This window comes from Centruroides sculpturatus, unplaced genomic scaffold (assembly GCF_000671375.1).
Source record: "Centruroides sculpturatus isolate CEXI.00-Female unplaced genomic scaffold, Cexi_2.0 scaffold2, whole genome shotgun sequence".
Classification (NCBI taxonomy): domain Eukaryota; kingdom Metazoa; phylum Arthropoda; class Arachnida; order Scorpiones; family Buthidae; genus Centruroides; species Centruroides sculpturatus.
In genome coordinates, this window is record NW_019384369.1 from 879,387 (window position 1) to 907,362 (window position 27,976).

The 27,976-nt window shown below is 33.4% G+C and overlaps 1 protein-coding gene across 1 annotated transcript in view; it reads right to left on the reverse strand.

Moving 5' to 3' along the window:
- Positions 1–27,381, reverse strand: part of LOC111613785 (inactive tyrosine-protein kinase transmembrane receptor ROR1-like) — a 50,113-nt gene extending 22,732 nt beyond the window's left edge. Inside the window, exons 1-4 of the mRNA XM_023355136.1 lie at positions 27,118–27,381; positions 8,903–9,014; positions 2,142–2,200; positions 88–387 (exon numbers count right to left, since the gene is read on the reverse strand). Of these exons, the coding sequence (XP_023210904.1) occupies positions 88–387; positions 2,142–2,200; positions 8,903–9,014; positions 27,118–27,214 (568 nt within the window). The 5' untranslated portion in view covers positions 27,215–27,381. The remainder of the gene's footprint in view (positions 1–87; positions 388–2,141; positions 2,201–8,902; positions 9,015–27,117) is intronic.
- Positions 27,382–27,976: the final 595 nt, after the last annotated feature.

A 27,976-nucleotide genomic window follows, 5' to 3' on the forward strand; every position in this document is an offset into this window, starting at 1 on the left:
GCGAGTATCGCGTATGTGGAATTGTTTCTAATTTAGACAATTGAATTACTAAACTAACAAAGAAGTCGAAAACAAAATTTATCTTACCGGCTTTCACGATTAAAATTCCAGAACTCTCCACTCTGTGTTGATCAATGGAAGCCTCACATTTGTAATAGCCAGTGTCGTGTGTATCGAGGTCCACTATCCTCAAACGTGACCCGTAATGACCGGATTCTGAAGAGTACTTTCTAACTTCCAATTTTCCCTTCTCGGCCTCTAGAGGTGCCTCGTTTTTGTACCAGACTATATGAGGCTCCACGCTCGAACGTATTTCGCACCTCATCTTGATGCTCTCGCCAGTTTCCTTGGTAACGTTGATCAAGGATCGAATCATCTGTAGTTGAGCTGTAAAAGATGAAAAAAAAATTTGGATAAAAATGATTTTTAAGAAGTAATATATCATCTTCTTCTTCCTCCTCCTCCTCTTGCGCCTCCTCCCTCTTTCTCTCCCACGTAAAAACTATGCCATTATCTCTTCATTGCCATCATCAATTTACTTTGTGTGCTAATAAACTTCAAAAGAGGGACATTAAAAGAGATAGGTGATTACATTATGTAAGTTCGGGGCGCGTTAGATTACAAAGAATGCCATGTAATGTGCCACAAAGTCGAGTATCTGTCATTTGCTGCGCGACCCGAGTTAACAAACAACATTGGCTTTGCTACTAGATAATACCAGTCCGGGGGGTCAGTTTAGATTACTAGTAAGGAAGAAGAATGGGATGTGTATGTATGTATGTATGTGTGTACAGTACTTATGTGCGCGAGGGGATGGGAATAAATGATGAATATTTCATAACTCGTCACGTGTCTGGGCGTGTTGCGGCTTCTTGTCAGATAGAAACCTCTCCATCAGATGCACTTAGTCGAGTGCTTCGAAATTAAAAATCGGTTTAGCTACTTGGTTAAAATGTCAAATGGACCCATCTACGATTTTTTACTTATTTTTTTGTTAAACCTTTCGCTCTTCGTCATGTAAAAGTCGATTTATTGACAGAGTAATAAGGAATGTTTCCTTAAGCTAAATGCATTAACTTCTTTCTATAGAGGGACAGAATTATAGGAAACGAAAGATGATAACTGCCTCGTCGTACGGTCTTTACGCGAGGCAAAAAAAAGATGAGGGGAAAAAATCGTTTGTTCCATGTTTTGGATGATGTATGTTTGTTTTTATTTATATATTTTTTTCAGTTTTTCTTCTTCCCTTCCTCCCTGTTAGTTGCTTGGTGATTACTTGTTTGTAACGAGATACATTTATGCATTTGTTTGTATGTTTTTTTATCTACGACCCGTGTTTACTAAGCTATACTTTTAAAAGTTTTATAGTACGCTAGTCCTTATGAAAGAATAAATAAACCAATAGTAAAAATAGATTTTGGGTAACCCGAGTAATCAATATTCATCTTTAATCAAATGTTATGTAGCTTGAGGGTTAAGCTTCCTGATAGCTTAGTCTATTGAATTTCGGTTTGCTTTCTATTTCTGTCCTCTACTTTTTCTGTTTCATATACGCTTCCTCCCTCCTTTTTTCATATTTTATATATCTCTTGTTTACTATGCTCCTTTTTTTCTCCTATACGTTTCTTAAGCCCCTTCTTTTGTTCTTATTTTTCCATTTTTCTATCTCGACCTCTTTTTCTGCGAACCTTTCTATAGTAATATGAGTTCTTGTACCTCCTATTGTACCTTTGAAACGTAAACTTTTCGACATGTGTACACTTTAAACTCGTATCCAAAGCTAGAAAACTGATATCTCGAGAATTTATTTGAGAAAAACAAATAATAATAATAATAATTTTTTTCTAAATTAATTTCTTCGGTGATTTATTAGTTAATGGTTTAAATCGATAGGTTATCGATTGAACTCGACGATGGACGAAATTATATTTATTGTTAAATCATTGATTTTTGTCCGAACGTCTTCCAAAATCTCTATATCTGTCGACCTCATCGTAACAATATTTGAAGGTTGCTGATAAAAACGTCCTTCTGGCGCCGTTTTTTTTAAACTTATCGATAAAAGTTTAGTCTAAACGACGAGTTTAAACGTTTAATTTGTTTATTATATATATAAATTTCCTAAATTTAAGGCCATTTACCCGTAGAGTCCAACTCTCCACTGCTTCCAAAGGTTGCTTTCTCTGAATCGCCTGGAATTCTGTAAAAAAAAAAAAATACACACATATATATATATAATATTTAANCATCCATCAAGAGCATCGAACAATTTGCGACTCTCTAACTCTACTGCGTGACTGACAGACCACACTGCACAAGGCCAGATGGTGCTGCAAGTTGATCCCCTGTCCTCCCCATATTTGTGGTTTGAGATTTATGTTATAGCTCATAAATTTAAATATATATTTAATTTATTTACAGTATAAATTGTTCATAATCAAACTTATATCTGTATACGCCTGTAAACTATATACTGTTTCGAATTTTAAAGAGAGGTCAAGGATGTAAATCACGTAAAAAAATCACGAGATAAAAGGGAGTAAGAAACAAAAACGGAGTAAATTACTTAGAAAATGACAAATATTTTAAGAAAAGAAAGTCGTAAATTATAGTAAAAATACGAGAGATGAAAAATGCATTGTTTAGAAAAAAAGAAGCGAAAAAAATGGCAGTTAAAAAAAACAAACATTCACGTGTTTAAAAATACACAAGAAAGACACGAGAAAAGCACGACAAAGGAAAAGTACACGAGATAAATTTGTCAGTTTCTATTTTCTTTTTTAAATAAAATCGACAAGAGGAGTGGTTTGTAACACAGAAATGAACACAAGTATAACAAGAGAAATGAACAGTTCTATGTGATTGTGTTCTTTGTATAAATTGAGTTTCATTTCTATGTTCATTTCACGTATACGCGTGTAAATTATGTTCATATATCTTATATGCTCGACATTTAAAACAGAATTGAACATAATTTAAGGGCTTACAAATAAATGAAAAGCATTGTATTCATTTCTGTGTTTATTTCTCTTTTGTAATACAAAACTAGAGAGTAAGAAACAGAAATGAGTACAATTTGTGTTCATTTAAAAGAGAATTGAACATAATTTAAGTGCATACACGCATACTGAGCATAGAAATAAGTGTTATTTGTGGATATTTAAAGAAAAATGAACATTAAATTAGCATAATCCATGGATAATTTATGAAGTATGAGGCCGACAAACAAAAAACAAGGAATGGAGCTTGTAAAAGAGTGAAAGCGGAACAAATCGAGACTAAAATAAGTACAAAAAATAAAATAAAATAAATTATTATAAAATTAGAAAATAAATTCACAAGAAGATGGGAAAAAGTCAATAGTAATATCCGGATAAAATTATAATTTATTTAGGGAAAAATCTGGAAACGAATGTCAACTCTTTGACAGATTCCTTTTGAATTTTACCCTCTTCCGTCAACTAAAAATACCCAACGGTTGATACATTCTCCCTGGAGTTAATCAACTGCGACAATTCGTTCGCCAAAGGGGGACAAGTGTCCCTTTGTCAGAGCGAACGCCTACCGAGTCGTTAGGAGGACCAATGAAGGGGGATTCTTCCCTCAATTTGCACATCCTTTCCCTGGGGCTAGCTATGCAACGTAAGTCAAGCTTACACACCAAACCGAATCGGTTTAGTGGAGCAGAATCCGTCAAGTTTACATAGAAGAAGAGCCCTGATTGGTTGATTTAAATTTAAAAAAAAAGAAAAAAAGAAAAAATATAGACAAATAGAAGATCTTTTTAGAAATATTTTAATTGTGATATTTCTCCTGTTATTTCCGGTAGCCAACGTTAATTACACAGCATTAGTGTAATACTCCAAATGAACCTAATCCTACCCTAGACGAATAATGAATATTTCTTAATAACTCTTAATGAAGTCCGTTTAATAAACGAAGAATTTCAATTCATTATTGAAAATTTAACCTTAATAAAGTTTAATTTTCTCCAAAAGTATCGTTTCTAAAACAAAAATCCAATTAAAGCATTGATTATAATATTTACACGAGGCTAATTAAAGCTAATCTCTTGGAAAATTACAACTAGCAAAAGAATAGGAATGATGCTCTTCCCCCCTCTATTTTTTCCCCTTAAAGTAAACATAGTTTTATAATATTGGATTGTGTAAATCCTCCTATTGAATAAAAGAACACTTAAAATGAGTCACTGAACCTTGTTTAACCTTCTAAATTTATCATCACCACTTCAATAGATGCGGAGCCTGATCAACGATGCACCCGCAATACCAATAATGGATATTTTTAAGGGGCTTCTAGAACTGAACTAACATAGGTCACGTGTTTAAAATTGACTTGGTTCCCTGTTCCGATCCATTCTACGAGCTTCTTTTTTGCGCTTAAATTTTCGTTTCAGAAGTGCCAATTCCTCGAACAGGATGCTGCAAAAATGCCCAATCTCTTCCAGATGCTGTAAAAATTTGCTAGACCCTTCACAGAAGGGACCTCTAACCCCTCGCTTCTGTTGCGAAACTTATAGTTTAATCCCTTAGACGCATGAAACCCCTCTATAATCCACTCCAGACGTCCTGACAGGCCCTCTAGATATCTAGAAATAGAACATAAAGTCGGATGTCACTTAGCAACAATCAGCCATTTTTGGGGGAAGATCGAGCATGAAGTGGGCCCGTAATTTTTATTAAATTTTCTTTAAAATAAAGTCATGCTTTAACTTAAAAAAGGGGGGTGAAGAGGAAGAAAAAGGAGGAGGAGGAAGAAGAGGAGGAGAAGGCGAGGGTGTAGATAGAATCGCATAAGAATCGAATGAATGATGACTATGCGCGAAATTCGAGTGACACGCTGGAGAACTTCTTTGAATGCTTTTATTGTCTAGTAATTGTACAGCATTCTTTAGTACAAAGAGGGTGTGGCGTCTTTGAAGGACGAGTGAGTAAACTGACACTTCAATACTGTGCTTGAAGAGAGTTGGCTTGTCAAAGTGTAGCGAGTTTCCCCCCTTACAGATTCCAAACATTACAAACTCTCGTGTTTAATAATCGGAGTAATTACACATTTTGCATAAGTTCTTGATAAATTTATAATTTAAAATGATGTAATTATAACATAAATGATACTCTAAATACATTATATAAACACAGCGGCGAATGCTTTGAATAGCTACTTCTGTAGGGTAATAAATTATTTAACATCAGATTAGCATCGATTTGAGTAAAACATCGATCCTAAAGTGGTAATTAATTAAAAACAAACGAGAGAATATATTGAATTTGCATTTTTTTTCCTTTTTAAGTAATAGGATGTGGCAAGTCTCCACGTTAGCATCAGCTAGAGTAGTGGAGTGACATAGTAAATAATAGTAACCATAATACCTTATTTCAATTCAGGAATTGTACAAATGACCGTAATTCAGACGAAGGAAAAACTGTCCTCTTCGTAAATTTTGACCTTCCCAAAGGTGAAGATCCTTAATGTAGGGGTGTGGTTTAGATTTAAGGGGGGAAGAATCGTGTTTAGAATTGTTGATACGCCTGAGGGATGGTGGTTTAGGGGAAAGGAAGTAAAAAATAATAATGATAATAATAATAATTTAGGGAAAATGGTGGGCAGAATCTTACTTTTTCCTCCTATGTAAAGGAAGAATATCGAAACTTGTAAATGGATAAGGCACGAGGTATGACGAAGGTCGAATTGTAGATGGAAAAGTTATATGCTGTTAGAAATGAATGAGGTATTCACACAGTTCATTTTCTTGGCTAATTATAACTACCGAACAGATGGCTTTCAGTTCGTGACTTATGACTTTTATGTATTTGTGGGTCGTGCAATATTTACGGTTAGAGCAGGGATTTCAATCATTCGTCTAAGCTTTTCGAATGTTAGAAAGAATTTCCTCCTTCTCCTCTTTTTTTTTGTAGTGGTTATTTGTCGGATTGATAAAAGTTTTAGACGAGGAACCTACCTGTTCTCTCTTTTAAACAGATGATTTTTTTCTAAAGCAATCGAAGTTTTTTCAAGTGTCTTAGAAGTTATATACGAGAGCCTTCGAGCGGCTTTGAAGGACGACGATAAAGAAAAAAACAGTTATAAGTCTTTTAATTAAAAGAAAAAGGCAAAGTTTTCGGACTTTAAAAGAAGACGAGAGCTTTAAGAAAAGAATTTTTTACTTTATTTCTTTAAAAATTCTAAAAAATAACCTCTTAAAAGCCTTTTTTTTTATTGGTCCAAACGTCTCTCGTTTATAACAGATCGAGCCATAATTAATTTTACAACCACTCGATAAAGATTATAAAAATAAAAAATGAAATCAGAAAACGTCATCTTCCTCTTGACATGTTCAAGATTGCACAAAAGTGTGCTTCTACATCGAAACGAGGGTCATTTTACCGCGTCACGTGACCCGAGCGGCGCCGACGTGTCCTTCCAAGATTCCCCCAAATCGCGTAGTTCGCCAGTTTGCGCGCGCTCGTATCCTAAGGTCAATTTCCCCGAACCCCAGCCCTTAAGGGGGTTGCTGGGAAGAGAAAGTTGGCGTTAAAGAACAGTTTATACACGTCATAAACCCCCAATTACTAGAAAAGTAATGAGGGCCCTCCTTAACTACGTAAATAAACACTTTATTATTAAGGATACCGAGAATAAGGGAGACTTTTTCGAGCTCGACAATACAGTAATACACCTCCAGAGTCTGAAAAAATAGGGTGAATAACCTTATTCTTCTGTAAGGTTTCTAGATAATAGAAAAATTGTAGGTGTGGATGTGGGCGAACCACCTGCGAGACGGAGCAAAGTAAACTACTTTCAACCCACTCCTTAGCCTTTTAATATCTTGGGCTTGGATCGAGTTGCCAGTATGGGTCGATGGATGTATATCAGCAAGGATGCTCTTATCTCCCTAATGAACTGTATTTTCTAACCTTAATCGTTGTTTAAAATTAGAAAAAAGGGGGAGACACTCGAGAGAATCGCTTTAAATTAGAAAATTCTATTCATTGAAGACGTCCTAAACCCTTTAAAATTCCTCTAAGAGGGAGTAATTGAACACGTAGAAAAATAAAAAAAAAATACCTTGTTTAAAATGCTGTATCCAGTAAAAAATAATAACTTTTATTCCCTGCTAAAGTAATAAAAATAATGTAAACAAAGTTATCAATTTTTAGTTTTTGATCGATGGAGCGCTGTAGAGTTTTTTTCTTTTTTAATTTTTATTTACATTACAATTTTCCAGTGTTTTTCGAGAGAATTTCTAAATTTTTCGGGGTTTTGGGAAGCAATTATACGCATTTTTAAGACGTTAAAATTAATAAAAACAGCAGGGGAAAAGCGTTTATATAAAGAGAATTCGCTGATTTAAAGTTGTGAAAATGAACTAAAATGTTTACATTTTTTAAAATTTTTAATTATTTAATTTATTTAAATTTTATACAGATTTTAGTATAATTATATAAATTTTTACAATGTTTAAATTTAAAATAATAATAATAATAATAATTTTGCCTCTCTCTCGGGAAGGTTTTGGGGAATTTCTGGGATTTTTTGGTAGTTTTTACGGAGTTTTTGGGGATATTTAAACATTTTTAGGGAGTTTTAGAGAATTTTTCTGGCGTTTTGGGAGATTTTTATGAAGTAGAAAATTATTAACTTAAACTTGTAAAAGTCAATAAAATTGTAATATTCTTTAAAGTTTTATTACAATTTAAATTGTATTTAATCATATTTAAATTTTATAAATTGTATTTTAATATATTTAATTACAGATAATGATAAATGTCATTTATTTATTTATTTATTATCTAACATTAAATTTATTTAATTATTACGTCTATTGTAATTAATTACTTTAATTTGTCATCTTCATTTATTGTAAATTCTATTTATAGTAACAATATTCTATTTTCAGAAGAAGAAAAATCGTCGATTACAACAATAAGATTTATTGAAATTAACAAATTTAATTTAACATTATAATTAATTATTATTAATTACAATCAAACGTTTAAATTTTGTTCATTTCAGTAAACAGAAATATTTCTTTTATTGTAATTAACAAATTTAATATTCTGGAAAAATAAAATTTTAATTTCACTTTAATTTTTTTATTTTTTAAATTAACATTAATAAACAAAATTTATCTTATTGATTGCAATTTAATTTCTTAAATTGTTATTTATTTATCTATTAAATTTATTATAAGTTTTCTAATTTTTTTTAATTAAGTTATTTTTAATTCAATGAAAATAAGGAAATAATTTTTTTTATATAAAATAAGCGTCATTTATACACTAAAACAACGGTGTATAGATGCATACATAGACGGAGCTATATCGAGGTATAGAGCGTTATTTGACTGTACGCGTATACGCGTATTAATTGCATAATTTCTACATAAAATAAGCGTCATTTAGCCGAATTTCTAGGGAAAAAAGGGAACCATTTTTACTTAAAAAGATAACCATTGAGAGTAAAATGACTCAAAGCTGGAAGATGCGTGGCTGATTAGATACAACCATTCATTGTCAAGCTACGAGACACACACAATGAGTAGGAAAGAGTCGTTAAGTCGCGGGTGACTTCCTGTCATTTAAAGAGATCGAATTATATTCCCTCCCTCCCCCCGTTTTTTTCGAATCTCTACCGATAATAAAAGTAGAGACGAGAGACGTGTTAGAGAAGATCTACGCGCGTATGTATTTTGTATGAGCATCCTCCCCCCAAATTTGAAATATGGAGGAAGATGCGTGGAGTTTTCCCTTCTCTCTTTCCCCCCGCCTTCTAAATTCATTAATGAAATTGGTATTAAGTATAATAAAATGAAGTTAAATGATCCCATTGATAAAATGGGAAGTGAAATTATAATTATGTTAGATAATAAAGTGGTACTTACGGGGTTATAACAACTGCATTGTCTTCGAAATCCTCTGACGGTTCAACAGTTTCGCCTTCTCTTATCTCTGATATGAAGGATTTGCTTGACATTCGTAGTTTCTTACGTAATTCTGAGTCGAAATATAAATAAATTTCCATTAAAATATTATAAAATTTGTTTGTTTTTTTCACTTAGAAAATAAAGTTTGGTATTTATGTAAATAAGGATTTATTACTTAATTTATCTATTTTGAAGGACTTTAATTGTTAGACAGATTTTTATAGAGAGTTTTTTATTATGGATTCGGGAGGTTTTAGTACTGCTTTGGAGGATTTCCAACTGTTTTAGAGGATTTTTTATTACGAAATTCGAAGATTTTACCGCTGTTTCGGAAGATTAAATGTGCATAATTTTCAACTGTTTTAGAAGATTTCCATTAAATTTTGGTAATTTCCAATTATTTTACAAAATTTCTATTAATAAAAATATTCTCTATATCTAGTATTTTAGAGGATTTCCGCTATTAAATTCGAACAATTTCTAATCATTTTAGAGGATTTTCGATTCCCTGTATGGAATCCCTTTTTTATTTTATTTCAGAGCTTTTCTATTATTTTGAATAATCAATTAAATATTGTTTTTATATTTAAATATTAAATTGGTTTTTAAGGACATTCTAAGTTCGTTCGTGCTTTTATTCTACATTTTTAGTAAGAAAATAATTTAAACAGTTGTTAACAATTACGAATTTAAGTTGAATTTAAAATTTTGCTTAAAAAATTCGAAGCGGAATTCACATTTGGCCCTTTAAATAAGCTGCAAATTTACTGCTTTATTTGTTGCTCTTCAGGCTTTCATAGGCATCAACATATACATTGCGTGTAAGGGGAAAACAATTTTTTTCTTATAAAATACCATATGTATACATAATTTATTTTCCCCCATATAAATATATTTATGTGTATGTTAACAGATAAAACATTTTTATCTCAGATTTACTCGTGTTAGAGAAGGAAACCTAACACATAAATAACTTCAACCCAACATAGTTCCTCACAAACCCATTTTCCTATAACCTCAACATAGTTATTGGAGTATAGTCAAGTTTTAACAGATATTTTTATTATTTATTATGTTTTAAATCTGTTTAAACTGCAAAAGAATCTCCCAACATCGCAGATTCGTGATCAAGATGCTGGAAAATGTTGAAAGATGCAGCAAGATGCTGGGAGATGCTGTAAGATAAAGAGCAAATTTCGTAATTTTCTATATAAAATTACGCACTTAAAGCTTAATTCTACTTTTATATAAAAAATTTAGGGCCTTATTCCATCATTTTAATCAAATTTTAAGCTGTTTTTACGTACTTCTTAGCCCGTAAATAATCTTTTAGAAGCTCATCTAGCGATTAAGATGCTAGAAGATGAGGAGTAGAATTTTAAAATATTCGATGTTTTTACTGTTTATTGTTGTTAGGTGTAGAATTAAAACTCAAATTTTACTTTCAAATATAAAAATTTCTCCATTATTTTAATTAGATTTTAGGCTAAATTCACATACTGCTTAACTTGTAACTCTATCTTCATAGGCTTTGATGCTGCGAAATTAAAGATGCTAGATGACGAAGAGTAAAAACTAAAAACTAACTTTTACTTTCTAACAGGAATTTAAATATATTTTAGTCCCATTTAAATAGCTTTTAGCCCATAAGTTTTATTTGGGAGGCTCATGAGCTCTAAACTCCACTTTCTCTTAAATTTTGCTCCTCATCCTATATCATCCTAGAGGATGTTAGAGGATGAAGATCAAATATTAAAATTCATTCGAATTTAAATAAATTAACATCACAGGATACGAAATTAAAACTTAATTTTACTTTTAATTAAAAGTTTCGACCTTATACCAGATTACAGGAGCATGAACACACTCCTTAGCTCCATAAACTAGTTTCTTTGAGAGGACCAGCAGGCATTTTTTACGATAAAAATCCTCAAAAAAATCGAAATTTCTAACTCATTTCTTACGAAAATCCACGAAAATATAAGCGATAAAGATCTATTTGCATATATAATAGTTTGTAGATAATTTAGAAAGATAAAGGAGGACCAAATCTTTGACAAAGTTAATCACTAGAGAATTTTAATGATGCGGATCAAACCCCTTTACTACATGTTTGGAAAATTTACAGTCGACAAGTCATTTCTCCTTCTCGACCGTAAAATTTACAGTTATGCCATGTCGATAATGCCACTGTAAATTTCTCTGCTGACTTAACATTAGCGTGTGTCTGTGTGTCTGTGTGTGTGTGTTCAAGAAAGGAAACTTACAGCAGCTGTTTGCCTTTTTGATTTATAATTTTCTAAGATGGAGGCCCACTAAATACACGTATTTATATATACGTTTTCCCCTGTTTATTTTTAATATCGGAATTTGCCATAATACATTCGTTTTTTAAAATGATTTTTACAGTGAAACCATTCATTTTAATGCAAGATTTATGTTAGGAAATAGCATCAGATGTTGGAATAATAAAGATTTTCTTGAATAAGTAACGTTCTCTCACTAGAAAGTTGCAGATATTATTGGAAATTCTGGAAATTCCATCGAATGTTTGGAAGTATTTATGGAATTTCTTTGCCAGGAGCTTGCTTTGCTTAAAATTTTAAGTAAAATCTACAATAAAAGCTCTTTACAAAAGCTGATTTTTTTCGTGGTATGCTGATAAGAAACGTTTCCAAAAATGTGTTTCTCCTGATGAAAATGTGATTAAAAAATACGCCCTGTGCAGAAATTATCTTAATGCACGTAAATATTAACCAGAAATTTAGAAAATCCCGCTGAATCCTTTGTGATTTGAATCATTTTTCAGCATTCCAAACGAGGATTCACATTAATTAAAGGCAAAAATCTTAAAACCTTGCTGAATTTAAGCCATTTTTTAGCATTCTAATCATAATTTTCATATATTAAACAGTAACCACACTGATTTTAAACAGAAAATCCTTAAAATCCTGATGAATTCATCATATTTTTCAAGCTTTATAAGCATTATTTTAAGAAGATCCCTGCTTAGTAAGGGCGTTGATAACACTAAGCAGCGATCTTAAAATCTGACGAATTTCTGGAAATTTAAACCACTTTTAAGGACCCCCCAAAAAAGTCAGAAAATTAAATAAAACAATCAGCAATCGGGCAAGGGCACTATAAGACTCAATGGCGCAGTGTGGAAGCAAGAAAGTATCATCGTCATCATAGAAAAATCCCTGCAATCCTTATCTGAGTATGGCAGACATCTTAGGAGATTTGCTGGCAATTTAAGCAAGATAATAAATATTGGTAGAGAGAAAGAGGAAGATAAAGTAAAGAAAAATCCACGAAACTTTGCCATAAATGAGGGCAAGGATATTACTAACCGGCAACATTCAGTCATGTGACGTGAAGGATGCAGTTTGTAAAATGGTGGATCAATTGATGGAGAGGCTGTCTTCCGTAAAACCGAATCCATCCATCAAGAGCATCGAACAATTTGCGACTCTCTAACTCTACTGCGTGACTGACAGACCACACTGCACAAGGCCAGATGGTGCTGCAAGTTGATCCCCTGTCCTCCCCATATTTGTGGTTCGGGTTTCCTTAATTGTTCCACACCATTTTATGCCGCCAAACATCCGAAAATTGTCCTCTTAAATCGTTATCGCTTATCCATTCCTACCCCCAAATGAATGAGACGTCCGATCTGACGTGAAAGCAAAGAATCGAACGAAAATCCTCCCTCATAACGTCTTCGATTAAGTAATCCCCTGAAAAACCTACCAGATACCACTAGCAAATCCTCCGAAACTATAAGTGTTGCCGCCTTTTTAACCTCTGATATCGTAAAAAAAAGCGCGTCCGAAATTATTTAATAAATCGATTTTAACGCTGTAATAAATATTTTAGTGGGCTGTTCTTCGAAAGTAGAGGATTTCCACTTCTTAAATTTGGAGGATTTCCAACTATTTTGGAGATTCTTGATATTATTAAATTTACAGATGTTCTAACTCTCTCGAAGAATTCTTATTAAATTTTAAGGATTTTCGACTATTTTAGAGATTCTTACTATTAAATTTTGAGGATTTCTACCGACAAATTTGCAGAATTTTAACGGCTTTGATAGGATTCTACTAACAAATTTAGAGGATTTTAATTGTTTGGTATGATCCTACTATGCAATTTAGAAGATCTCTAACAACCTTGAAGGACTCTAATTAAATTTAAAAGATTTCTAGCTACTTAGGAGATTTATAATAATCGACTTTAGAGTTTTTTCCCCAATTATTTCGAAATTTAGTACTATTAAATTCAGAGGGTTTCGCATCTTTTGCAGGTTCTACACTACTAAATACGAAGGACTCGACTATTTTGGAGGTTTTCGCTATTAAATTTGAGGATTTTCCAACTAATTTTTAAATTGTTATTAGTAAATATTTTTAAAAAAATCATCCTTAAACATTTAATTTAAAAAATGCTACTAGAAACGAGTAAATTTCAAATATTTTCCCTTTCCCTTGGCTTTTAAACTGTGATTTGCATATTAAAGAGAAATTTAGTGAGAAATTCAGATTTAGTGGTTTGGTTAGTAGTTTTTTCATAAGATTTTTTCTGATAAATTATGACTTTACAAGGTATTTTAGCAATTTATCCAGCATAAATTTATAGCAGCAATAGATACATAACCTGTCAGTAGATTATTATAAAAACAAAATACTCTAAATTGAACAAAATCCCTCTAGATTTTTAAGTTATATACCACTAAATCCTCTAAAATATTTCGTAATATCCTACTTTCATTCTTTCTAGATTAAATTTAACAAATATTTTAGTTTGAGAAAAATCTGTATTTTCAACTAAAAGGTGTTAAATACTCTGGAAAAAACCTCTATTTTTCGACTAAGACGTTAAATACTATTAAAAAAAAACCCTCTGTTTTGATAGAATTTAGGTACCTAAAACCCAAAATTTGAATTTCTGTATAAGATTTTTGCATTATTTTAACTCTTTATATAATTTATAAATTATTTTCTAAAAATAAATCATATTAATACTTTTATTTTAAGATAATTTTACAGAGTTTAAATTAAAAACATTGGATGACAAATCCCCTCAAAGAATATAAATAATTATCCTCTAAAAACAACTAGATGTTTAGTACCTTTCGGGGGTCTGTCTGTTATAAAAAATCCTTCGAGTTAGTCGGAATTCCTTTAAATTTAAATAGCATAAACCTCCGAATTAGTTGTGAATCTATCAAATATTTAAATTTGGAAATTGAAAACCTCAAAGAAACTTAATGAGGTAATCCTCCAAAACTACTATATATGTAGTAGTTTTGGAGGATTGTTTAGTTAAATATAGAGATGAGAATTCTTTTAATATGCAAATGAGACGAATTTTAAATCTAAATTCAAACTTTTTCTTTTTTGAATTGTCGAAAGCTTAAAAATCCCACTAAGAAAAAACCACTAGGAGTTCTGTTAGTGGGTTTTCGCATGCCGTTTCCTACTGCGAAAATTTCATAAATTTACACAATGATTTAAAGGAGAGAATGGTGCAGAAATCGAGATTCGGGGGGTGTTAGCTGCGGGGAGGGAGTTTTTGTTAGTGGATTTACCTCTAGACACTTCTCACAAAAGGAAACTATTCGAAAAATTTCGTCCGTTCATATGGCTTACACAGCTTAAATTCTGGCAACATTTTCGCATAAAGGGAGCCAACTTATCCCCTTTCGATCCCCCGAAAATTCATTTTGTACGCTTTTCAAGGGTGACGTTATCCTCCCCCCTTCCCACGTCAAAAATATCTCCTCCATCGTCGGTCCTCGGAGAATTTTTGGGTGTATTATAGTTAAAAACCGTCTCGCGCTCCTCACTCTCCCTTACCCCCTACCCCTACCCCTACCCCTACCCCTATCCCCTCCCTCCATTCAACGCGACTCCATTGTATAACGTTTCTCACCCCTCGAAAGCGTTTCGGGGGGAGTGGCCAAGTCGAAAACTTTAGTTAATAACTCGCGCGCAACAACCCCGAAAAGGGATACGTCATAATACAAATATTTAAAAAGGTGTTAAAGGGGGTAAAGTGCAGTCACGTGATAGATTTATCGAGGTTTCGCATCCGGGGCATCCCAGTATGCTTTTACTACACGGAAACTCACTTATCCATCTCAGCAGCGCCGAGTGAAGAAGAGAAGTGGAAGGAGGAAGAGGAGGAGGGGGGCAAAAAAATGCCGCCAATGGATGCACTCCCACATTAGACACTGCGAGATGATTAATGACAAATGGTGGACCCTTGACAGATCGTCACTCGTTCTCAGTTTGCAGGACCTCCGACAAAATACTTCTATTAGTGAGCCTTGAGAGCGCGTGGGAGTTAGCCTTGAATGCTTCTTATCTCCTGTTTTGCATATCTGCGCGTGTTAAACGAACCACGTACACGGGGGGTGGCCCACTTTTTTTTTTTTTTTGGTAGAAAGTTAAGATTTATATCTGAACTTGACCACTGGGGTGTGTTTTTTTTTTACTTTTTTTGTCTAAAGTTCTGCTTTGAAACACCTTCAGAGACGTCCTGTTAAGAAGAGAAATGTAGAAATGGTGGAGGGGATTTTTTTTGGTTCTTTACCCCTCGTTTTTTTTTTTGCTTTTGGTTTTGGATTAAAGCCAGTTGATTGAAAAATTATGAAGAGGAATGACTCACTTAAATCTTCGTTTGTCTTTTTTTTTTTGGTAGGGGTGTGAGGAATAAGTGATGTGAAATATTGCTAAGAAATTCCAATATAAATTTCTTATAATTAGACGTGTCATATAGTTGACGTTCTGGAAATAATATTGGAACAAGCAAATCTTAATGAGAAGTGAGTAAAATTTCGTATAGTAACATTAACTAGCAAATTTTAACGTTAAATCGTGCAAAATTCCTTATCGAAGCAAACAAAACCTTTGTTAATAATGTTGAAACATTGGAAATTTCGCGTAATAACGTCGAAACGCAGGAACCAATCAGCATTATCGATGTATACGTTCAATTGAATTGCTTCAACACTTGAATTATACGAGTTAAAGCTTTTAAAGGGAGCCATTTTGTTTCATTATAGTCAAATGAAACACTTACATTGCCTCTACAGATTACTTGATGTCGATACTTTGTTCCAGATTTTCACAAAGCTCTGGAACAATGTAAGGAACGTAATTTATTCAAAAAAAATCATTTCTATTAATTTAGTTTTTATAAAGAATAAGGTTACTTAAAGGCAATAAACTTCACTTTTTTCGTCTGTTGAGTTGTCTGTATATAATGTACTGTACATGCAGTCAAACCTCTGTACAACGACCACTGACGGGAATATTAAAAAATAACCATTGTGTTTGGAGGTGTTTATTCAAAAATAGTTCATAAAATAGCGTCGTTTACAGGTGGCCGCTGTTAGGAGGTTATTTTTATTTTGTAATGTAATTTTGTTCGAAAAAATGTTACCAAGAAATGGGAGCTTTTTAGGTGTCCGTTGTTCGCAGGTTACCGTTATTTAGAGGTTATTTTGTATGCATTTAAAAAAAGAAAAAAACAAGTTTTTGAAGAAATGTCCGTTGTTTACAAGGAGACGAAAGGATCATATTAATATTTCGTCTTCCAAATATAGCCTATATAGGCCTATATATATAGGCTAAATTTTTATTCGTCTGTATGCCTGTCCGTATATATTAATTTTAACTAATTTAGCACGCACAGGACAAGCCGACGGACGTATAAAAAGCTCGAATTCTTAGAGATTTCCAGATTCTTCTATCAAAAAGCGACTAAAAGCAAAAAAAAAAAAAAACCGGAAACTAGATAACCATCTCAATAGAAAAATATCAATTGTTATTTAAAAAATAAATTTAAAAAAAGACGAATTTTTCGAGTCATAAAATCCTTCTTTAAGAGGTCCTATTCAGGTTCTTCCATGATTAATATCTCAAAGTTAACGTTATTAATATTCAGTTTCGGGATAAGGATGGCAGGTTCAACCCTTCTACTTGTTAGAAAAGTAAAAAAAAAAAAATTTGGAGGGGGTCTTTAATGCCTAACAAGACTTTTTCCAGTTACAGGACAACCCATCATTACACGACATTGCTCGAATGCCAATTAGTGGATCAAAAAGTGATTCAGTCACGCAAACTAATGGATATATAGATGCGGGGGGAGGAAAAATTTGGGTGGGGGTAAAAGGGGGTAACCCGAAAAATCCGTCACACGTACAAGACCACTTCTGTATGCTAATGTAAATATTTAAATTGGATCGATTGGTATCGGCCACGTCACACTTGGCACACCAGGTGTTACTATAGAAGCCGACTATCCTTCTCCAATTACACGTCCCGTTTAGGATAAGTATCTTGGACTGGGACTCCATCCCATTGAGCATTTTCTACAGCCATCTATGGAACAATAACACGTCGCTACCTGCTGTGCCCATAGAAAATTTATGAGTTTTGTACAAAAGGATACGAAATCGCTCGATCAAAAAGGACAATACTCCGGCTTCTATTCATCCCCCGCTACCGGGCTTAACATTCTTTTCCAACATAATTACCATATATACTCCTTTGATACACATCAATCCTTTAAATGTATCAATTTCTAATAATTTTCTTATATTTTTAAGTATTTTTTATTATTATTATTTATCCTTTGTCGAAGGATCTTTAGAAGACTGTGGATCTTTCGAAGTTTTCTTCAAAGGCGCTACTCCATGCAAAAAGAAAAAAAAACCTTCATTCTATGCTCTTCTCCTTGCAAGAAACCTTTATTGTATGCTCTACTTCTTAGTAGAGTTTCTCTCTATGCTCAGAGCCTAGAAAGATCCTTTGTAAGGAGTAGACTGGAATGAAGGTTCTTTTACATGGTAGAACATAGAAAGAAGGTCCTTTGTAAGGAGTAGAGACTAAAATGTAGATTCTTTTGCATGAAGTACTATTCTATTACTCTATGCAAAAAAATCTACATTCTAGTCTCTACTCCTTACAAAGGATCTTCTTTCCATGCACTACACCATGCAAAGGATCCTCCAAAGCGCTTCGCAAAAGTCTCTGTTATCTAGACTTTAAAGGCTCTTCTTTACAAAAAAAAACGCATTTAAATCCCAGAAAGAGTCCATAAAAAGGCACTCTCTTTAGAAGAAGCTTTGGTCTTTGAAAATCCTTCACAGAAGAGAAAGGACACGTCCTCAAAGTCTGGTGCACACTTTTTACACCGCTTTAACTGTTAAAAATATATTTAAAAAATAATTTCTCTTATCTTCCTTCTTGTAAAATTCTTCATTTTACAAGTTTTTGGTATGCAACTTTGATGGATTTTCAACTGTTTGAAGTTTTAAAATCGATCGTTTTTTTCTTTCAGATCGCAAACGTCGGTTACTTTAAATGTGTTTTCTGCAAAGTTTTTTTCTTTTGATGTGAAGATCGGTTTGCCACTTTCTCTTCTTTTTTTGCTGATTTTTGCTGATTTTGCAGATGTAAAATGCTTTATCTTAAGTATTCTATGCCCTTAGACTTTAATCGTTTCTTCTTTATTTTTTATTTAGAAATCTAGGATAGTTTTTCTTTAAAGATACGCTCGAGTTAACATCCTCCTTCTTCTTGAAGCTAGTTTCAATGAGAATCTTTTGACCTTTCAAAGGTCATTTTTTTAAAGGAACCATTTGTCTAAAGATCAAATTCGTTGGATCGCCTGATAAAGGTCGAACTCGTTGGAAATTTTTTTTAAAGAGTGTCCTTCTAAAGGCCGAATTTAAATGGCATTGCGCGGATATAAGGCTTGAAAGGTCTTTTTATAGAGAAGAATATAATAAAAAGAATAAGGCCTTTGATGACAATTTATGAAAGAGAAGAAGGCCTTTAAGGATTATTTATGAGAGAATAACCCTTTTAAGGCAATTTATAAAAGAGAATAAGGCTTTTAAAGAGCCAATTTATGAGAGAGAAAAGGCCTTTTCAAGGAAACGGGAATTAAGCTAGATGTTTTGAAGAATGAATTTCTTTAAGGTCAAACTGGTTTACCATTGATTGAAATTCCTAAAGGGCCAAATCGATTATTTTTTCAAAGGCCAAAGCCATTTGATGCCTTCCTGGAGGTCGAAATCGTTGCTTAATGCTTAAAATATGCATTAATCTGATATACAGAATCATTTATACTTTTCTAAGCAAGATATTTGTCTCGTTTGATATCTACGATTGTGGAGAAGCATAATAAATATTAATTCGTAAGGCTAGAATGCCTTTCAAATTCGTTTTAAAGGGAGAATTTAAGGATCAGAGGCCTTTCATTAGCGAGAACTTTTAAAAGACCCCTTTCGAGACAAGAATTAGGCTTTAAGGCTCTTTAACAGAGAGAATATAGTTTTTGTTAAAAGAATAAGGGTCTTTATAGGCAATTTATGAAAGAGAATAAGGCTGTTAGGGGCCCTTTTAAGGAAAAAGAACGAATTTCTAAAGGCCAAACTGATTAAAAATTCATTTACAGACTCATTAGACGATTTTCTAAAGGCCAAACCCCAATTTCTAAGGTTATTAAACATTCTTCTAAAGCTCACACTCGATAAACAATGCATCGAAATTTAATTACATTTAACATCCCCATTAAAAAACACACTTAAACTTAATTAAATTGTTAAAGTTTTTTAGAATCAAATCAAACCGCAAGAACCTTTATGGGTTATTTCATCTACACATGACCCAAATCAGGTGTCACGCGTGACGTAAACCAAGGCGTCACTCAAAACAAACAAGGGAGTGTGGGATACGGAAGGGTGTAATTTCCAGTAAGTGCAGGCATTTACACAGAGTTTAATCTGTTAAAGGACCCTCTAAATAGATAGAGGATGAATAATCGAGTAAGAAGGGGGAAGAGACTTTTATTAATTTCTTAAGATGTGCTTTAGGATGATTAAAGTGAAACCGAATAGGGAGAAGAACCACGAGAATTTACCAATGGTTGTCAGTGTAAAGAACAAGGAGGGGGTTCTCTGGCTGTTCAACAAGACAATAAATAGAAGTTCAGATAATATAACAACATCCTTCACACGCCCTGGACAACTTTCGGGTGGAGAGAAACAGCTTGGGTAGGAACAGGGGATCCCTTCACCCTAGGAGTCAGGGGGTCATTCATGCGTCTGTCACAAATTGTTGGCACAGACATTGGGGTAAGAGCAGTCGGAGGCGGTGAAGCAAATCAGATTTTCTCCTTGCCAGTCCTGAAAACAACTCGGGTAAGCACGTAAAAGAAGACGACGAGGTGGGGGAGGGAGCACGTGAGGGTATACAATGACTAAACTCCAATTATCGTGGCTCCTTTAAACATTCGCTCTTGGTCTTTTTTTTTATGTTGAATTCCTTACAAAATTTATTCTCCCTTCGTTAAATTTGAGCCGGTTGCGTGATCTCACTCGGACAGAACACAAAAAATAAAAAAATTGGATGAAGAAATGATGGCCAAAATCCGAAATCCCTCCCCATCCGTGTCCAAGATCCATATATGATATTTGAGGATCTCTTAATCTTTAAGGTTCAGCTACTCTCCATAGATCGAATAATGCGATACTCCGCGATTAAAATCGCTAGAAGGTCATCTAAATGGGGTCTAATTTCCTAAAAGAAGCCTTCGGGGTGGTCACGCGATGGTCTAATCCAAACAAAAAAAACCTCAAATTTTAAGGGATTTTTAACGAGAAGACTCTTTCGAAAACGTTAAGCGGTAGGTGGTCCACATAAAGAGCCATTTAAAACGTTTTATTGTGTAAAGATTCGAACTGGCTCCACCTCATCCCCCATAAAACCGAGTCTTAAGAGGAGAGAATGGAGTAGGAGCACGAAGCGCAAACAATCTTCGTGCTGTTAAAAATTCGTAAAGCTCTAATAAATGCTATCGTAACATCAAGAAACTTCATAATTATTCATCAAAAAATCCAGATCAAAAACAATTCCGCTTCGGCCATGATGAGACGGAGGGGGGAATCGAAAACCAACCCCCTCCGAAGTAACCAAAAGAAAAAAAAACTATGAGAAAATGAAGAATCGTCACGCAATCTTCGTTAGAATATGTCAACCTTAATGAGAAAAGGCTTCGTAGAACCTTAAGACAATCAACTTTTTAAGTCAATGTACTGAGAGAATCCCTCTTATTTTTATAAATTTACACCCTTTTTTCCGTTAAAAGAACAGGTAAAAAAATTATACGTTTGTCTCCCTCGTATTTTTGACCTTTCTTTGTTAAGCTGTATACGCTTTAAACATCGTAACATAAAGACATGATTCACGGGACGAGTTACATGGCATCAGATTTATTCATCTGATTAAAAATTCATGTGACTAACGTGCAATTTATTTTCTTAAACAGAACGAGTACAGACTGATAAGTCTGTCGCCCCCCTCTTTAGAAGGCATCATTTTATATTTTTTCCAAAATATAATCTGATAAGTTATCTTTTAACTCAAACACATAGGATAATATATATATATACATGCGTATATGAGGATGATGAAGTAGATATCATCGTCATTTTTAATGCGGTAGTTAGTGGTAAAGATGATGAAAGTGATGCGGATGATGAGCAAGAGTGTATCCATGGTTACAGGATGTTGCTCTTAACTCTTATATTATATATTTGATTTTTTTATATTTGTATTGTATTAATTATTTTTATTTTCAAACTTAAAAAGAAATTTATTTTATATACAAAATTTTAATTAATTTTTATTTTAATTATTGTATCTTATCATCATCATCATGTTTAATATCCTGTTTCTAATATGTATCTATATTAAAATTCAGGATTTAAAAAGAAGATATTTTTTTTTTTTAAAGAAAATTTAATACAGTTGAACCTCCAACAACGGCCAACTTCTAAACGGCGGCCATTTTTTTAAAGGGACGTCTCGTTTAGAATGCATACAAAATAAACGGCCATTTTTTATATTCCTATCATGGTCGTTGTTTAAAGTTTGATTGTCGAACCTGTAAACGGCGGCCATCTTTTTAGGAACATCTCTTTATAGAATTCATATAAAATAACCTCCGAACAACGGCACCTTTTTATATTCCTGTCAATGGCCGTTGTTCAGAAGTTTGACTGTATTTTAATCACGAACACAATACAGTCGAACTTTTAATAACGGCCACCTCTAAACGGCGGTCATTTTCTCAGAAAAGTTTCGTTTTGAAATTTATACAAAATAACCTCCAAACAACGGTCATACTTTAAGGTTTCATGTATTTTAATTATTAATTTCCATGGATTTTAATGGCTGATTTAGTGATAAAACATAAATTAAAATATATTAATTTTATTCTATATTTTGGTTTAATTGTAATTTAAAATTAATTAATTAATCATATGTATTTATTTATAAATTTAATTCATAAATTAATTAAATTGCAGTTATTTCAATTTTTATAATGATTTTTAATTAATTATATTAAATTGCAATTAATTAATTTTGTTTGTTGATATTTATTTGTAAGTTTAAATGATTATTTAATTGGAATTAATTTTAAATTTTAATTAAAAATTTTTATTAATTAAGGGACAAAAATACAGTCAAACCTCTGAAGAACGACCACTGACCGCAACATAAAAAAATAATAATAATAATAGACGTTGTTGGAAATGGCCGTTGTTTGGAGGTTAATTTGTATGCACTTTTGTTTAAGGTTCGTAAAAACTGGTCGCCGTTTAGAGGTGGCCGTTATTCAGAGGTTCGACTTTATTATCATTTAATCGTAGCAGTTTGAGTTAAAGGTTTATACAGTAAACCCTTCGAACGACGACCACTGATGGGAACATAAAAATGGCCGCTGTTCGGAGATTATAACGTATACATTTTCGTTCGAAAAAGTTCATGAAAAAAAATGGCCGCCGTTTAGAGGTGGTCGCTGTCGAGAAGTGGCCGTTATCGGAGGTTCGACGTAAATATATATATTTAATATTATTTATTTTTTTTTAAACTTCTAATTACTCAATTTATCAAAGAAGCCATGTGAAACAAAATTCGCATGACGTGGAAAAAGTAAGTTCGTGTTTAAAGTTCTCAACATTTGCTTTCAACGAGATGTTATCACGTTCGTTAAAAGGCCTCATAAGCAGTAGAAGGCTCTCATTAACGTGTAGATACAGCTTAAATTCTATATATACATGTTTATTGATCGTAAAGAAACCACGAAAACAAATTCCCAGAGAAAATAATTAGATATTCATGAAGTAGATTAAAATACATGAATTTAACATCAATAATGTTGAAGTTTATTCATCACTTTATGCCCCCTTTTCTTCTTCTTCTTACACAACATTTGTAAAGTTTATTCATCACTTTATGCCCCTTCTTCTTCTTCCTCCTCCTTAACATTTGTAAAGTGTGTAGCAGCAACATCTTTTCTGCTATCACTTGTCGTGATTTACAAACATGATTCACTCGTAATGTTTCGTTGTTTTAGATTTATTTAAGCGATTATATCGTCTTTTGACTAATGTGCAATTTATTTTCTTAAAAGCAACTTTATTATACACATATAATTTCTCCATCTTTCGAATTTTATCGAGCATCTCAAACTAAAAGAGGGTGATGGGTTATCAACCATCTTCCCCCCTCTTCTCGTGTTTATTCGAATCTATTTATGTTATTTCTTCAAAAAAATAATAATAATATACATTCCTCTTCTTAAAATTTGCATTTATTTTATACGAAATCGCTTCTTTAATTAGCTGCTTTTATATAAAGATGAGTTGATCCTCCTCTATCTCCATCTTTGGTCCACTTGCATAATGATAATAATAATAATAATAATAAAAGAAAAATGTATGAAAGATTATCATCTCCCATACAAAAATTTGACAGTGTCTATGATATAATGTGATTGGAATAATAAAATTCTGCCATTTTGGCCCGCAGCTGATTTCTTTAAATCTTCCATCCATCAAAACGCTGTGCTTCCACCAATACTATCGTTCCTTGGAGAGTTGTTAGAAATTTGAATAGTTGTTTCCTCTTTTTTTTTTTTTTTTTTTTTTTTTTTTTTTTTTNTAATCAATCTCTACTTGTCATCTTCCCCTACTTCGGAAGGATAAGCAAAGATTTTCTTCAACTATTTTGTTAAGATCTGTTTTAAAATATTTCTAATGAAATTTTTTAAGCATCTACAGCTTTGAGTTTATCTCCTTATCAAATAAGAATTATTTACACTTTTATTTTATAATTTTTACTATTTTTAATGGATTTTATTTGATTTTTTAATGTAATAAATCAAATCGTAAAAAATGAATTTCTTTGATTTAATAGTTGTTTTTATTTATGATTTTGTGTTTTTAATTAAAATAGCTGTTTATTTAATCAAAAAATATCTTCGATTTTATATAAATAACATTCAAATGCTAAAATTCCAAGTTATATACTTGAATTCTTATGATATAAACCATGTTCTCTAGTATTTATCTAACACCAGGATTCAGAGCCAAATTTGCTCTTAAGCTACAACTAGGGCCTCGGTTATTGGTCTATAGCTTCGGGCTTCGCATTTTTACAAGTACGATTACTTGGCGAAAAGAAAGGGCCTGTTATATCTTATAGCTTAAGGCCAAGTCCAACCCTGCTGGGGTGACTGACTATACGCTTTGGAAACAAACTGTACAATTCCCCTTAAGAAATTTATATACAATCATCATCATCCCAATCATCTGAGATAATTTTAAAAGTTATAGACAAATTATTATTATTATTATAAAATTAAAATTCGAGCGCTTACAAAAATCATTGTAACTATTCTGAAGGTCCCTGTACAGAGCAGGCCTTCGGTGATACCCCATTTAATTTATCTTATTTTTTTGATAATTATCTACTACTTAACACATTTAGCAACGAGTTAGTAACAGAATTAATCAAATTAAAGCGAACAAATCGAAATTCTCGCATTCCTAAACTCCAGTTCATTTCGTTATGTATACAAGCTATACAATTGGACTGGGGCCAACTGATACCTTCAATTTGCTTAGAAGATGGTGTTGACGTCTTCAGTTAGAAAGAAATAAGCTTGACTGATAAAAGAGAGCATTTGTCAGACTAAAATAACTCTGTTATAACCAAAATCTCTTTATCTCTTATAACACAATGAGTGCTTTTGTCATTTATATTTAGCACTCTACACCCTTTTCATTCGAAGAATTAATGATTTTGTTAACGTGGGAGGACACTTTACACACTCGCTTTTGTATTAATTTAAACTGAAGAAAATTAAATCGCGAAGGAAGTGATGAAAAACACGTTAAAACGTTACAAACTTCGGTTTAACATGCATAGAACGTTTACCATTCCCCTACTTAATCATTAAATTAAGTATTTACGAATGCGTTACGTAGGTAACAGTATAGTGTAACAGTAAATTAAATTTAAATTGGAGTGAGTCTTGGTATAAATAAGGCCGTTTCCAATCTTTTTAAGGAAAGTACAAGGTGGTTCGACCACTATAAATCTTTTTAAAAAATGACAATTTCCTGTTACATCATTTCCTGCTTTGTAAGGACAGTAAAATCAATAAAAATTATCTTTGTATACATGTACAAGTATAAGGATCCTTATCGATAAATTCTCGGAGATTTCCTACTAAAAAAAACCGAGATTTCCTAACTTTTTGAAGGTAGGATCCACCAATATCAATTGGTTAAATGCTGTTAGTGGTTTATTGTCCTTGCACTAAAACAATATCCTTTTTTCCGCTTGGAAGAAAACTTTGCTTTGGTTTGTTGATTCTCTTATTCTGTGGTTAACTTTTCGCTTCGCTTGATGGATTAATACTGTAAAAGTTAATTAGACATCTATAAAAATAAAAGTTGCAATGGAAAAAATGCGGTGGCGATGACGGACGAGACAATTGCTGTAACGATTTTTATATATATATTATTAAGGTAAAACGAAAGAGTGAATGGTTAATCTTAATGATCGAGTTTTTCTGTGCAATGTTAATTTATAAATAGAGAATTGGGGAGTGGAAGTTAATTGAATATAAGTTGCGTAAAACAAACTTCTTTTTCAGTTTTTTCAAAGATTTTTCCGCATATTTTGTCCATTCTCCGCTGATTTTTCCGTGCCTAATCTCCTTAATTGTCTCACTTTAACTGGAAAATCAATGAGCGAAAAATATTAAAACAAATAAAATTATCTTTTGCAGCATCCAAGGAAACCCAGCTGTTTGCAAAGTGAAGAAAAGCAGAAGCAAGAAAAGGGCGCGCGCGCGCGCGCATCATCACTAACGAGAAAATAAATTTCAAGAAAACTTTTTCCGAAGAAGAAGGATTCGGAAAAACACGGGGAAAGAAAAAAACTAAACCAGAATTGCGTCTTTTTGTGCTACTGGCAGATTTAAATAAAGCATAGAATAACCCGTCTGTAGCTAACCTCGGAACGAGCCCTGACAGTTCAGTCCCTTGGGGCTTTAGAAAACAGGGTCCGTGACCTGTGAGGGAAACAATTAAAGTGCCCTGTGACTCAGTGCTAGATAAACACGACGGGGCAAAGACTGGTTTGGGTTCTGAATGCGATACTCCCACTCATTTCCATATAGACTGCCATGACCGGGGGCACCGCTTCTGTGCCCACACTGGGAAAAATCTTATTAGGGGGAGGACCCGCTACGAAAATAATAACTGCGTGTGTTTTCTTAATCTGTAGGGAGGTTGGAGGCCCCCGAAACGGTTCCTAAACTCATTCTTTTGCAGCTCGAACCTTTCCTTCCTATGCAAATTTCCAGTCGCTTTGCAATCGTTTAGAAAGATTGTGCAGAGTTACTGGCGCGTATTGCCGAGTTAATTTTAATGCCTTTCTTTTGTTATCTACGCCGTAAGATGAGATAAAAGTTGCTTAAGGATGGCCCGAGAATTTTTTCAAGCGTTAAGGATTGCCATTGGTGAATTGGAAGGATTCTTTTACCATTGCTTCTGGCATTCATCTGCCTTCGTAACGAGTTGATTGCAGATAAATCATAATTCTTTCCATCGATTATCTAACTCTCTCTTTTCTTCTATTGTTCTATCAACCCGGGACGATAATCCTTTACTGTTTAGCATTAAAACTAGGCATTAAACACGCTCCTACACAAAGAAAGTCGCGTTCGGAGCGACCATGAGCAAAGAACTCCATGCGCTCCTTACATTAATTATATGTTTAATTTTTCTCACTTACCTTCTGGTGTTTTCGAAGTTTGTGCACTTTTTAATAAATCCTGTCCGGTGACGCTACATGTTAACAGTGCTAAAATAAAGATGGCATGAGGAGACATCTTTTTTCTTGTGTCACCTTTCCATTTGTCTAACCAAACACACCTGAACGTGCAATAAAGGCTAAGTTGTCGGTTCCCGTCGTGGCTCCTCCACTCATCGCTTCGGCAACTGGCGACTAGTCGGTACGAGTTGTCTAGCAACCGTCGGATCGTTCCATTCTCCGCGCGGGGGTGAACGGAGCCAGGAAAGGACGAGAGAGAGAGAGAGAGCGACCCCTCTCTCCGCTTGGTGTATGGGAAAATGTGTGACGCTTTTGTCACCTCCGCTCATTGTCAGGGGAAAATGGACCAAAATAGCTTCGGGACTGGGATAATAGTCCTATTCTCTCTGGCTCCAGCTCAACTGTCATAATGTTGATTGAAAAGACGTCCTCCTTCGAATCTTGGTGATTGAAGGGGGTGCATGCGGCACGGATTTTGCTACCAGTTTCCAAAATGACACGTGATTTTTACTCTCAAAACGGCTCCCGTTACTCGAAAAACTCGCTTCACTAATTTACTACTTATCTCCCTTCTTCTACTTTCTTGCCGATTAACTCAAGCTGCACCTTTTTATTCGTAACTGGTAATCCAGGAAACTATTTTTTTTTGTCATGTAAATGAATCGCTAATTCCGTTTAGCTTCTTTGCCTCATCACGTGATCTCACCCCGGCTGCCATTTTTAAAATGTTTTCGGCCAGTCACGTGTATCGGGTTGAAACCCAATAACATCACCGACTCTGCTTGTAATTGATTCGCTCTTTGAACCCGCGATCCGAACG